This window comes from Megalops cyprinoides, chromosome 1 (genome assembly GCF_013368585.1).
Source record: "Megalops cyprinoides isolate fMegCyp1 chromosome 1, fMegCyp1.pri, whole genome shotgun sequence".
Lineage (NCBI taxonomy): Eukaryota > Metazoa > Chordata > Actinopteri > Elopiformes > Megalopidae > Megalops > Megalops cyprinoides.
Genome location: NC_050583.1, coordinates 36,529,682 through 36,542,987, shown reverse-complemented (window position 1 = coordinate 36,542,987; position 13,306 = coordinate 36,529,682). Strand labels below are relative to the sequence as shown.

At 44.5% G+C, this 13,306-nt stretch overlaps 1 protein-coding gene across 1 annotated transcript; it reads right to left on the bottom strand.

The window, feature by feature from the left end:
• Positions 1-234: 234 nt before the first annotated feature.
• LOC118789558 (major vault protein-like) lies at positions 235-12,771 on the bottom strand. Its single transcript, XM_036546036.1, has 17 exons — positions 12,696-12,771; positions 9,787-9,960; positions 9,402-9,597; positions 8,336-8,459; positions 7,221-7,352; positions 7,008-7,102; positions 6,080-6,316; positions 5,864-5,989; positions 5,192-5,392; positions 4,818-5,056; positions 4,518-4,715; positions 3,863-4,007; positions 3,375-3,586; positions 3,085-3,201; positions 2,696-2,822; positions 1,239-1,427; positions 235-835 (listed from the first exon to the last, which is right to left on the bottom strand). The coding sequence occupies exons 2-17, from the start codon at positions 9,957-9,959 to the stop codon at positions 716-718; spliced, it is 2,631 nt and encodes an 876-aa protein (XP_036401929.1). The 5' UTR covers position 9,960; positions 12,696-12,771; the 3' UTR covers positions 235-715.
• Positions 12,772-13,306: the final 535 nt, after the last annotated feature.

Here is a 13,306-nt window from a genome sequence, read left to right as displayed (position 1 = left end):
CCAAACCTGAATTTTGTACTTGTAAATAATTTCCTTTTTTAAATGGTTGTTTTGATTGTTGGAATAAACTTTTTACTGAAGTTGGTTACTTGCTTTCTCCTACTACATACTCTAGTCAGTGTATAGGTATATTGTCATTCAAATCCAAGTGGCGCTATACATTTGAGACAATATTTCAATATATGAGTAATATGAATAGTTTTTTGGAACAGAAAACCAACATCCACATTTGCCTTATCAAAATGCTGTTTTATTCAATGCTCCAGTGCTGCATTTGTATGTATTTGGAGGAGGAGACGGCACTTGAAGATGTTCTTATGCCAAATGCAGCTTTCAGAGCAATCTATGAATCAGAAGAGTTAGTGTTGACAGCCCTCTCAACTCACACACCAAAGGCACATTTACAATTTGCAATTTACTCACACTGCATATCCTGTCAGTTATGTAAGTTATTTGCCACAGTATATACCAGAGTATTAAAGTGCATGCTTATAGATAGACATTCCTCTTTCTCTTTTACTCGGTCGCCTTCATATCTTTCTCAAACTGTCCACAAAATTTCCACAAGTATTCTGATTATGACAGGCAGATAATTTTATTTTGGTTAAACTCGGAATTGTTTTTCCGAGCTCCCTGTAATAATTTCTCTATTCCTCTAACACATTTATTTTATCTGCTGTATATGAATTTGCCTTTTCCATCCTGTACCACATTATCACTCTCCCTTGTTCTGCAGAGCCCCCAGTAGGCCATTAGCAGTAGTGAAGAGATTGACAGGAGAGGACCCATCTGTGATCAGAGTGGATTTGAGACCCAGGGACTGCAGCAGCTTCACCTGAGAGAGGAAGGGGGAGATTAATGCAGTAAAAATACACAGATGGTACCTAACCATGAAAGATACAGTACAGACTCACTGACGTGAAGAAATGAGTGCATGTTGTCTCGTAGCTGACACAGTAAGAACTAGTGTTAAGCTGAAGAAAGAAATTGTCAGGATTCTGTCAGTGCCAGCTACCAAATCATGACATACTACACTGAATCCAGCACTTGTTTAGGTGCCTTATAGCTGAGTATTAAAATACACACAGGATATTTGAGAGTGAGTGTCCTTGTAAAAGCAGACTGTCAGTAAACCAGGGCAAAGTGTTACAAATAATTACAGGACAGGACAAATATAATGTTAGCATATATTCCTTCTGAGAGAGACGGTTCAGTAGGGGGAGGTAGTGAGGTATTACCTGCAACTCAGGCCCGGCTCTGGCCATCTCCTTCAGCGTATCGCTACCTAGACTGCCCACTAGCTCCTTGAAGCGTCGGCTTTCAATTTCTGCCAGTTTCTCCTGCTTCTCCACCTCCAGCCTGTTCATCTCCTGCTGGTATCCCAGCTCCTGCTCCCTGGCCTTTGCCAGGCGAAGGAGCTCTGCTTCCTGGGGAGTGAGGGCGAGGAGGAGGGGGTAAAGACTAAACATACACCAACAGATGGGACTCACCATTACAGAGTATTACCACAGAGAATCATGCAATGAATTGCACTGAAGACATTTTAAATATACTGATGAGTATGGATATGAATGTATAGTAGCACAGTGAAAGACAGAATTTTTGTATATCCAACACTCTACCCAACCCGAATATATACACATGATGAAGAGAGAAGTAAAACCAAACCTGTAATAACAATGAACTTTGCCACTCCTGGACATTACAGGCATCCTCACTTACCAGGCTTATGTAATGAATGACTCTGTTACTGGTGACATCCATGCTCCTTGCATAGACAACTACCTAGTATCACCCCCATTTCCAGTGGGAAAGTTGCTAATCACCCATTTGTCATGTATTTCCCTCACAAGATTTAAGACAACTTGAAGATGCAGATTCAAATCAGGGAGGCAAGGAGGCATGCCAGAATGTCAAGGTAGAGTTCTATGTAAATAGGTCTGGACACATGTGACTGGAAAGCTAGGTTAAGCAGCTAGTTTGGTAACAAATATAGCTGTGTAATGAAAATGTAGCAGTATAACATAATTATGTCATGATTGATGACTATATAGTAATTTGACAGTAGACACTAACTTGTACTTACTGTCAATACATTTATGTCCATTTCCCTTACTTAGGTATATTTGTCATTCCCTACAAAATCTGTCAAGTGTCTGTCTGTCTGTCTGAATTCGCTTTATAAGTGATATTTACACTTCTTTCATTAGCTATGAATATGAGGAGGCATGCAACTCAAACAGAAATTTCAGGCCACGTTTTGTCCATTTTTAACCAGCAACTGGTAAAGTGCCAACAAAATTTTAAGAGAAAGAAATTGTAAAGACTTCTTTTTCTTATCAGAGTTCACAGTACTGCACACATCTGACAGAACAGACTAAGATGAATTCCCCAAGATCTCCATTTTGGTGCAACAACTACTCATTATGAGATAAATAAAGACAGGAAAAGAATGGAAAAGGGAAAATTAGAAACAGGGCACTCATTGGATCTTAATCATCAATTTAAAAACTTTAATTCTAGAGAGACACCTACCACACGTGGACTACCACAAGTGGACTAAGAGATCCTTCTTCATTTGTTGAATGTTTCACATCATTTCATTGCTGGCAGGGTAAGCCGGCACACATGCAGCACCATTTGAGGAACAAGATAGAGAAAGGTGAGAAGGCAAGGTAAGCGCTCAGTGACTCACAGCCTCTATCCTCTGAGCCTCGGCCTTAAGCTTGGCCTCGTTCACGGCTGCCTCTCCCTGAATGCGAGCCGCCTCAGCTCTGGACTGCGCCTCTGCCTTTGCTGCTCCTGTGCTTTCCACTGCCGCACTTACAGAGACAAAGAGACAGCATATGCACACAATGCACGGACACCATGATGACACACAGTGGTTGCACCGAGCTTCCAGTGAGGGCTGCTGTGGACACTGGAACACAGTCTGTTAGTAAACACTGCGTGGCATTAAGGCAGTGTGACACTGTACTCTATTAGGAGCACTGCAGCCTCACAGCTCTTTCCTGGTACCCTCACAGAAGCATGTGCGAAAATTTTGTCCAGGGTGTAGTGTAGCAGCAGGTGCAGCATTTTCACCTGAGGGCCTCCAGCTCCAGCAGCTCCTTCCTGGCCCTCTCGGCCTCGGCCTGGTCAGTGATCCTCTGCCTCTCTAGGCGGCCCTTGGCCTCCTGCTCCAGACGCTCTGCCTCATGTCTGGAAAAGAGAAGAGGGTAGAAGCAGGTATATCTGCAGTCAGACGGGCTCTGACCAATGAGGTGGATCTTAATGCCCCAGTCACAATTGTGAGAGAGAGAGAGAGAGAGAGAGAGAAAGAGAGAAAGAGAGAATGGAGTTGTGCAGAGAGAGACAGTGAGTTATGTACACACCGGGCAGCAGCCTCCTGTGAGTTGGTGGTGATTTCGATGGCCAGCTGGACGCTTTTCTGCAAGGCGTCTCGGGTCCTCTGGTCCACTGGCTCCACGGACTGAATGTCCACACTGCTGATGACCAGCCTGTTCTGGCTGAAACGCAGACTGGACCGCACCACCAGCTTGTCATCAAACCCAAACACAGCTGAGCAAATGATCCGGTTTGAGTTCTGAAGAATAAGGAGTTGGGTTAACAAGCAATGAAATTACAGGGTAAATCAATACATAATGGCTGAAGCACTAACACAGTAACACACAGTCTCCAAGCAGAGGGATGCTTAACCAGATCACTGACACAGAGTGCAGGTGGAAAATGGAAAATGGTAAGTGATAAGTGGTAGGTGGGTAATGTGTATACAACCAGAGACAAAAAAAGTGCAGATATGCAGGTATTGTGGGGATCTTGCACCCAGTGGAGGTAGGAGACCCTCCTGACAGCCTGGTACCTTGTGGAAGTCATCAAACTGCACGGCTGCCACCGCCCCTCTGACCCTGGAAGCAATAGCTTTGCAGGCGTCCCCAATGAAATCGGGCACAGAAAAGAGCGCTGCTGCTTGGGCTTGGTCTGAGCGGGGATCAACGTCAAAGTGCCTGAGAGAGAGAGAGAGAAACATCAGCAGAAGGGAGCCACAGGGGAGAGGATCATTTTCACGTTGCACTACATCCTCATGTATTACCGGCACACTGCCCTCTTGTGGACAAATTAAGATACTAGTAGCACAACATCAATAACTTCCAAAAGCTTGCAATTGATCGTTTGGGACATAACAGTCTCCAGCCAAGTTAGATGGGCAGAGAGCAGGTCCTCTATTTTGTGTAAAGGCAAGTTCAAGTGTGAACAGAGGTGTATGGTCTCTGCAGTACTCATGTGGGCCTTGAATGTTTATGTGTGTTTAGCATTTCTTTCAAGATTACAGACTTTTACTTAGGATTGCACAATTGAGAATGTGATGCTTCATGCTTAGTTAAATTTATACCTGATGTGTGCTATATGTCATTGTGTATTTGTAAAATGCTTACTAAATATTATGAGTGGACATATTTGATACCAGCATTGTGAAGACTTGTCAGTAAATCCATGTATACAGAAATATGAAGTACCAGTTGTAGGCTAGCTGCAGCTGTAGACGGGCATGGTCAGCAGTCTCAATGGTGATGATGTCAGTGCAGAAGTCCGGCCCCAGCAGGAGACAGACGGCCTTGATGACGTTCGGTCGTTTGGGCTTGCCTCCCGACAGAGACAGAACCGTGAACTGCTCATCTGGGCCCAGCATTACCAGCTCCGGCCCAAACACGATTCTGAAAGAGGGACAGGGAGTGACAAACATAACTGAGACTGAGTGTGCAGTGAGTGTGGGAGGCTGAAAGAAAGTTTACCGAGAGAGAAAAAAGATTCATCACCTGGCCCTCTTCTCTCGGTAGTCATAGACCTGCACTGCAGCATTATGGGGGACTCTGTATGACACCACCCTGGTTTTATCCCGCGGCTTCCCCGGCTCTCCTTCACGCTCCCTCTGTGAACGATCTGCCAACGGGTCTCGGGCTGTTGCCAGCAAGGACTCGACATTGTGAGGCAGTTCTTTTTCCCACAATTCCTCATCTTGAGTCAACATGTAGGTGCGGCCAATCACAGCACGGACCTGTGGGGTTGGTGGTAGAACTGGGTGTAAGATGGGTTTTTTGGCTGACATGTTAGTGTTGTTAGACGTAAGTCTGTAAGTCATTCCAGTCTCGCTAGAATAGTGTACAAGTCAGCTTGTTTTCCACTTTCTCACCTTCCCTGTCTTGATATCTCTGACATAGATACCGTCATTCTCATCCAGTGGGATGGCCTGTCGCCGTAGCAGCACCTCCACTGTAGCCGGAGGGACGTATTCGATTGGCCCACGTAGCATCCATCGATCACCTGGGCGACGAAAGACCTTGCCCTTCACTGAGCCCCCCTCTCCCTCCTCCTCTCTCTCATCCACTTCTTGCTGTTGACAAAGGGAAAGGAAGGGGGAGTGGATTAAAACTGGACAGAGGAGTCATTATTGTGAAAATACACTGGATGACTGGCTGTAGAGGTACAGTTTATTAAAGGAATGAAACACAGGTTGAGATGGCAGGAGAGGGAAAGGAAGGAAAGGGTGAAGCCTTGGGATGAGATGGCTACAGGAGGAATATAAAAGAAGAGAGGAAATCATTTAATGCTAAAGGAACAGAATCCTTACAGTTACAGGGCATCAGCAATGTAGTAACCAGGTAAGTTTTCTTCTTGACTTCCCTTCCTCATGCCCCCTTCCTTTTTTACCCCAAATTCTGCTCCTTCTTTCTGTGCTTCTCTCTTCCCCTCCTGTTATTTACATACCCCTGACTTACATTCCTCTGACTTATTCTCTCTCCAACCTTCCTCATTTCTCTTCCTTCTGACTATTGACTTCCCTTTTGCCGTTCTTCTATCTTACCCCCTCTGTGTCAGTGAAGGCCTCCACAGCTCTAAGCACCAGCCCCTCCTCCTCCGAGAGAATGTATACATCCTGGATACCGTTCTCCAACCGTTCCCCTGGCTGCAGGAAAAATGACTTCTCCCCCTGACAGAAGGAAAGACACAGACGGATCATTTATAGCATCACTGCGCTGTATGTGTGCAGGTGGTCATAAAGAGTGATGGTGAAGCTCACCTTGACAACTCTCTTCTGCCCCAGCTGGGGCTTGCCGTCAGGTCCGACTGGGTCCAGAATCACACAGTACTGCCGGCTGTTGAGTGTGGTCACGTGCACCACCCCCACCACCTCTTCAGCCACAGAAGGGATGTGTGCCTCACGGTCGGACAATGTGACGAGCCACTCCTCTCCTGTACGCCTATCCCGCCCCCCTGAGTCACGGAATGGTCTCAGGGCCCTCACATGCAGCGCTTTCTGAGAAGAGGAGAAAGAGTAAACCCAGGGTATGCACACGGTGCCTGGGAATACTGTACACTCATACTGTACCGAGATGCTGCACTGAGATTGTGGGGTGATAAATATCACCACCATGAAAGTATAATAATACTGACCCTGAGGCTGAAGGCACTGATACATACACAAGTCATAAGTCATTTCCTTCTGGGGGGTGTACAACTACAGAGGCTACCCCACCATGTATGAATTAGGCACTCAGTGCAGTGTTCAGTGTAATATTACCCTGTTCACCATGTAAGGCAGCCTCCATAACACAGGATTAACTCTCACCTCTGGCAACACAACTTTTAGTATCTATTTCATCTGAGTTAAACAATAAAATGAAGGCCACAGCCAAGCAAAGAGAACAGGAGAACAGGTATCAGACAAAAATGAAGAACGAAAGATGAAAAAGAAAAGGCCCCCTATCTCAAATATCATTTCTGCGTTGCAGACCATTGTTGTGGTCCTCCTGTTTTCTGAATTAAGGGAAAAAAATGCCTTGACAGCTGTAGTCATGGGCCATTTCCTGTCCTTAACTTCATGTGCTCTCCAAATTTACAACACGTAACACTATGTACGCTCTTTGAAAGGGTTTATTTTACACCACACCACACACAATATTTGCTTATTAAATAATGACATTTAAAAAATATATGTATTTGTGCACCTTGTCAGTGAGAATGAAGGCATTGACGATGTCCACGACCTCCTCGTGGACTCCAGGCAGGTATGCCCCCACCTTGCTCACCTGCCACTCCTCCCCTAAGTTTAACAGAAAGGACAGAGTTTTGGAGATGACACTGTCAATAGCACAGACAGAAGAAATAAACAGAATGGTCACTTTTCAGTCAGAGGGGGTTAGAGGGGTATGAGCAGTCACCAGTGACCCTGCGCACCCCTCCCCTGTCCAAGCCCTCTTTGCGGGCCCGCAGACGGATGGCCTGGTTGTCTCGGATCACTGTGGCCTTCACCGTCTCCAGAACTGCTACTTCCTTCCTGGGAATATAGGTCCCTGGCAGAGATCAAAGAAGGAGTGACAGGGAGTGAGCATCCTAACTACACAGATCTGCAAGTTTACTTTTTTTTGGTAACAGGATGTTCTTGAAGCAATATTTCGACTCACAACAAGAAGCGTGGGTTTCACCTGAACATTGGGGACATCCTTGTCACAAGTCATGTAAATACTGTATTGCAGTGTAATCAGTTAATTACATTCTCTAAGTATTTCAGAGGGGACATCCCCGCCCCCCGCCCCTCAAATCTATGCCCATGTGAACAACTACACAGAAAACTGAGGTTCTTCTTTTAACAGCTAAGGGCTGCTTCCAAGATTGTATTCATCTCTTCCTTTGATACCAGGGAGACATAATATCAAAGCAGCCCCTTTAAGGAGGGCGGATCTGTTAAGGCAGTGGTTTTCAAACTTTTTTCAGGTGACACACATTTTTAAAATGACAAACCATCATGACCCAAATTCTGAATTAATACAGTGTTATCGTCAGAATTACAAAACAAATCTGTTTTTCAGCAACAGAAGTACTATCAGAACACACTCATTTTTCCCCAATAAGTGCAGCAGGACTAATATCATTATCAGAATGTTTTCTCATTATGCACCTAGACCTATTACTACTTTTATTAATATCATCATCATCATCATCAGTAGGCCTATTATCAAGTCCAGCTTGTTATTAGAGTGATCCAATTTAAATCTCCAGTGACCCCACACTGAGAAAAACAATGAGGTAAGGCACCCTCTATAATGGAAAAATCAATCCGCACTCTTTCCAGCAAGCTAGGTTATCTATGATATGTTATCTGTGAGAACTGTAAATCTTAAATTAGGTAAACCCTTACAGAGCCACACATACTTAGTGATTTATTGAAGTCAACCATAAAGAATTCAAGCAACAAAATATGAAAAATGACAGGATTTTTTTGTAATGTTGAATATCTCCCACCCACTGTTGCATCTTCCACAACACAAGCACCCACCTGGTCCCTCAAACAGCCACTCATCTCCAGCCACTCTCTTTTCGCCCCCCTCCTCTTCAAAGTCCAGCAGGGCCTGGAGCCGGAGGGCCGTGTCAGGGTAAACAATCTGCAGGGCTGTCACATCCTGAAAGAAGAGGATGAAGGAGGTTATTGTGTGTCAATACTGATATGAAGCAGCTGTCAAATCCTGAAAGACAGAGATAAAGGGGGTTAATATATGTCAACACTGATACGAAGCAGCTGGGAAATCATAAGAGACAAAGGTGAAAGGGGTTAGTATATGTCAGAATTGATATGAACCAGACCTTACCTTACTCACAGATCACTCATAGATGTTAGAGCAGAGTATAATTAGAGGGGGGAGGCAATCAACAAAGGTCCAAAGGCACCCTATTAAAGTTCAGAAATTTTGGGGGAGTTCAAGCACCTGTAGTGGCAGTCACCCAACTGTGAACCAAAATCTGGCAAGTTTGTGAAGGGCTATGGGAACAGTCTGCATACCCAAAACGGCATTGATTTGGAATCATGATGGCACAACAAGAGATGTTTTATAACCACATATCTCATTTTATGCTTAAGTTTTTTTTTTTGGAATTTACACCTCTGACCACCGCCAAATTGAATTTTCCACCAATTTCTAAAACACATACTGTATATGGCACATCATCCAAGACCATTTATCATATTAACATACAGTTTCAACCATTTTTTTTCTCTGGACACCTCTCTTTGAAAGTTAATTTCAGCCTTAAACAAAATGGCTGCAAAAAGCTCATCAATTTGTTTTTCATATATGATATGAAATCATTTGACATACTGCCATGTAATTTCCACTAATTTGCAAAGAATGGTTGCTATGAGCAAACAATTCAGAATTGTGTTTTTTCTGTCCACAGGCAAAATATACATTTTAAAAATTCAACTTATGCTGAATCATGGGCATAACTCTGGACTACTCAACATTTCTAGGTAATGGGAGTACAATTGCTATGCTATGCCATGTAGAGAGAGAGAATACAAAAAGCAAAACAAACTGACACAGGGTTTTTTAGAACGAGACAAGCACCTGCTGTATCTCCTCCCCTGGGTATAGAGGGAAGGGGTCCTGGGTGAGCCGGATCTCCAGATCAGCATGGCGCAGCTTAGCCTGCCCCGACTGATCAAACAGCACATGGCCTTCGTCACCACGGGCGACCGGATTCAGAACCACGCAGTAGTGGCGGGGGGGGACCATTGTCATACGCCTCGGTGAAAAAAGCACCCTGTAGGTGACATTTTGTTGTAGCAATATCTAAGACGGAGAAGCAATCAACCATGTTCACTTGCCACGGAATGACCCAACAGACACATCATCTGTGTTTTTAACAACTTTTGATTCTAAAAGGTTTTTACAGGAACTAGGTGTCAAATAGCACTTAAAGAGTCATATTATGCGTCTGCACTGCCCCGACCTCTCATTGTCCTGCCGGATGTAGGTGAGAGGACCGATCTCCACCCTCGCAATGTTCGAGTTCTGGTCCAAGACGTGGATGTAATGATGAGGGGGGATCCGGATGATGGACTCTCCCACCAGCTCCTCTCCTCCTCCCCCCATTCCTCTACTGCCTTGCTTCTTCACAGACATCCTTAAGAAAGACAGGGGGAAATGTTTCAAATGTAACTTTATAACAAGGTATAAGAGTACAGCACTGGAGAAGTGTATGTGTTAATAGAGTGTGTACAAAACCTTTAGAAAAGCACTTCCCTCACTGCACCAAATAAGCTTTCAACATCCTGCACAGGCATGACACAGAGAGATTTAATACACCTACATATGCTAACCACAGACCGTAACCTCTTCCTGTAAGAAAACTGGTTGGTACAGACACAAAATAGGCAGGTTAACTGCTTAGCAACACAAATCTGCACGTAAGTTTAGCAAACACTTCACAGACAGACACAGACACACTAGCATTATTTAGGACCCCTTGCTTACTTCCTTTGTAACGGCAGAATTGTTTTTCAGGATTGACAACATTGTGATTGCAGGAGCCCTTCTTTCACAAACATAGATACACAAAACACACCCTGAACACACATATCACATATTCTTCAAACACAAGCACTCTAAACCTCCCAACCCACACACAAGCCTGACTTAATACTTAAGCAACTGATTGAGTCTTACCTTCAGAGTCACATATTGTGTAACAGCATGACAGATAAGACAAATGCCCTCAAAACAAAGTCCACAGGTTACAGCAGCTTTTACAAAAATATTAGGTTTAAATTTGTCGTACCATAGTGACAAAGATGTTGTAACAGAACCCTGGTTGTGAATGGGTGCGATACATGGAGTAGTGCGATCACAGGCATCCACAAAGTTTTAGGTAACCAAAACAGAATTATGGATAACCATAAGCGGCATTACTTTGTATAAAAATGCTGCCTTTCATTCAGAATGTATCAGAAAATCCTAATTTAGGGACAATGGTTGTCAGTACCATTTGTATCCTTGTACACTGTATACACTATATGGCCAAAAGTATGTGGACACCCCTCCTAATTATTGAGTTCAGGTGTTTCAGCCACACCGATTGTTAACAGGTGCATAAAATCAAGCACATAGCCATGCAATCTCCATAGACAAACCTTGGAAGTAGAATGGGTCCTACCGGAGAGCTCAGTGACTTTAAACGTGGCACTGTCATAGGATGCCATCTTTGCCACAAGTCAGTTTGCAAAATTTCTTCCCTGCTAGATCTGCCCCAGTCAACTGTAACTGCTATTATTGTCAAGTGGAAGTGTCTAGGAGCAGCAACAGCTCAGCCACGAAGCAGTAGACCATGCAAACTTACAGAGCAGGGCTGCTGAGTGCTGAAGCGCATAGCGTGTAAAAACCACCTATCCTCTGTTGAATCACTCACTACAGAGTTCCAAATTGTCTCTGGCTGCAACAGAGACACAAGTGCGTCGGGAGCTTCATGAAATGGGTTTCCATGGCCAAGCAGCTGCACACAAGCCCAATATCACTATGTGCAATGCCAAGCGATGGCTGGAGTGGTGCAAAGCACGTCGCCACTGGACTCTGGAGCAGTGGAAACGTGTTCTCTGGAGTGATGAATGACGCTTCACTATCACTATTTGGCAGTCTGATGGATGAATCTGGGTTTGGCGGTTGCCAGGAGCGCGCTACCTACCGGAATGCACAGTGCCTACTGTAAAGTTTGGTTGGAGGAGGGATAATGGTCTGGGACTGTTTTTCAGGGTTTGGGCTAGGCCCCTTAGTTCCAGTGAAGGGTAGTGCTACAGCATACAAAGACATTTTAGACAATTGTATGCTGACAACTTTGTGGCAACAGTTTGGGGAAAGGCCCTTTCCTGTGCCAGCATGACTGTGCCCCTGTGCACAAAGCAACGTCCATAAAGACATGGTTTGATGGGTTTGGTGTGGAGGAACTCCAGTGGCCTGCACAGAGCCCTGACCTCAACCCCACTGAACAACTTTGGGATGAATTTGAACACCGATTGCGAGCCAGGCCTTCTCGTCCAACATCACAAATGCTCTTTTGGCTGAATGGGCACAAATTCCCACAGACACACTCCAAAATCTTGTGGAAAGCCTTCCCAGAAGAGTGGAGGCTGTTATAGCTGCAAGGGGGGGCAACTCCATATTATGCCCAGGGTTATGGAATGGGATATCCAATAAGCTCATATAGGTGTGATGGTCAGGTGTCCACATACTTTTTGGCCTTACAGTGTGAATTGCAGTTGACTACAAGTAGTAGTTGCGCGGTAACCAAGTGATTTTACTCGGCAGCTAAACTTGAAAAACTTTTGTAAAATAAGTTCAAGCAGTCAGTCAATTATCTATAACAGTAATGCAGACTGTGCTACAGAGTTCACAATGCTGTGGCGCATGCAGGAATAAGTAAGCATAACATTGGACCATCTTGTGTAGTTAGTCTAGCTACCACTAGCCAGCAACAAACTTTCTCTGGCAGCTGTATCTAGTCCAGTATACTTAGCCATCTTGCAGGAAGGAACATAGATATGCCTGGAAGAAACCTGTGCCTGAAACGCACAAGATCAAACTTACACTGGAGAGGAGAAATCATGCATAGACCAATAACTTATTAGCGATCTTATTAGTTTACTAGCGATCTAACTTGCTGCCAGGGACAATCCCTGGCTGCGTACCCACAGAACTGCACTCTTGATAAATGCGGAAGACGGGTTACGGGAATCGAGCTGCTAGCTAAGTGGCCATATAACTTTCTGTGCAGAAAATTGTATTCACTGTCTTCGTCCCTTGCCTATGTCTTACACAAACCCGCAGTCAGTTGGGTAGACTGCTTTTAGTCTATATCCTTATCCTTACCTCTTTCGAGTTTATCGTGTCCCAAGTCCCAATTCCTCTGCTGGCGTGACACGACAACCTTGCCTTTAACAGTACACGAATTTACCTGAGAATACAGCACTATATCTGTGAGCGCTGACCCTGGATCAGCTTAGAATATCATGGAAAATGTTTGTTTGAGGTGCAAATTGAGTTGAGACTGATCTTAGATCGGTGCACGTGGTCAATGACGTATACCCTCATGTCCACAATCTGAGGGCGTGACCCAGTGAGTAAACGATGATTGCAGCTTGCTTTTTACTTTCAGCTCCTGCGTCCGTCATTGCAATGGAACTGACGTCTCCTCTTGGTGTGATTCTCACATGCTTAAGTGCACAGGGGTTTACTTCACATTAAACCTGTCACTTCGATTTCTAAACATACAAGTTATTACAATGCTCAGGGAGTGCGTCTGACGGCTGTAGTCACTGAATTGCAACTTTTGTGCCTACGTAATTTTGATGGAAATGACATGTGTGTGTGGTGTGATTCACGCATGTTCACATTCTGAGGGGTATCTGTGTACTGTAAATTACACCGCTCATCATATTTTCTACACAAGAGATGTCATTGACATCCTTAAAAGCAAGTGT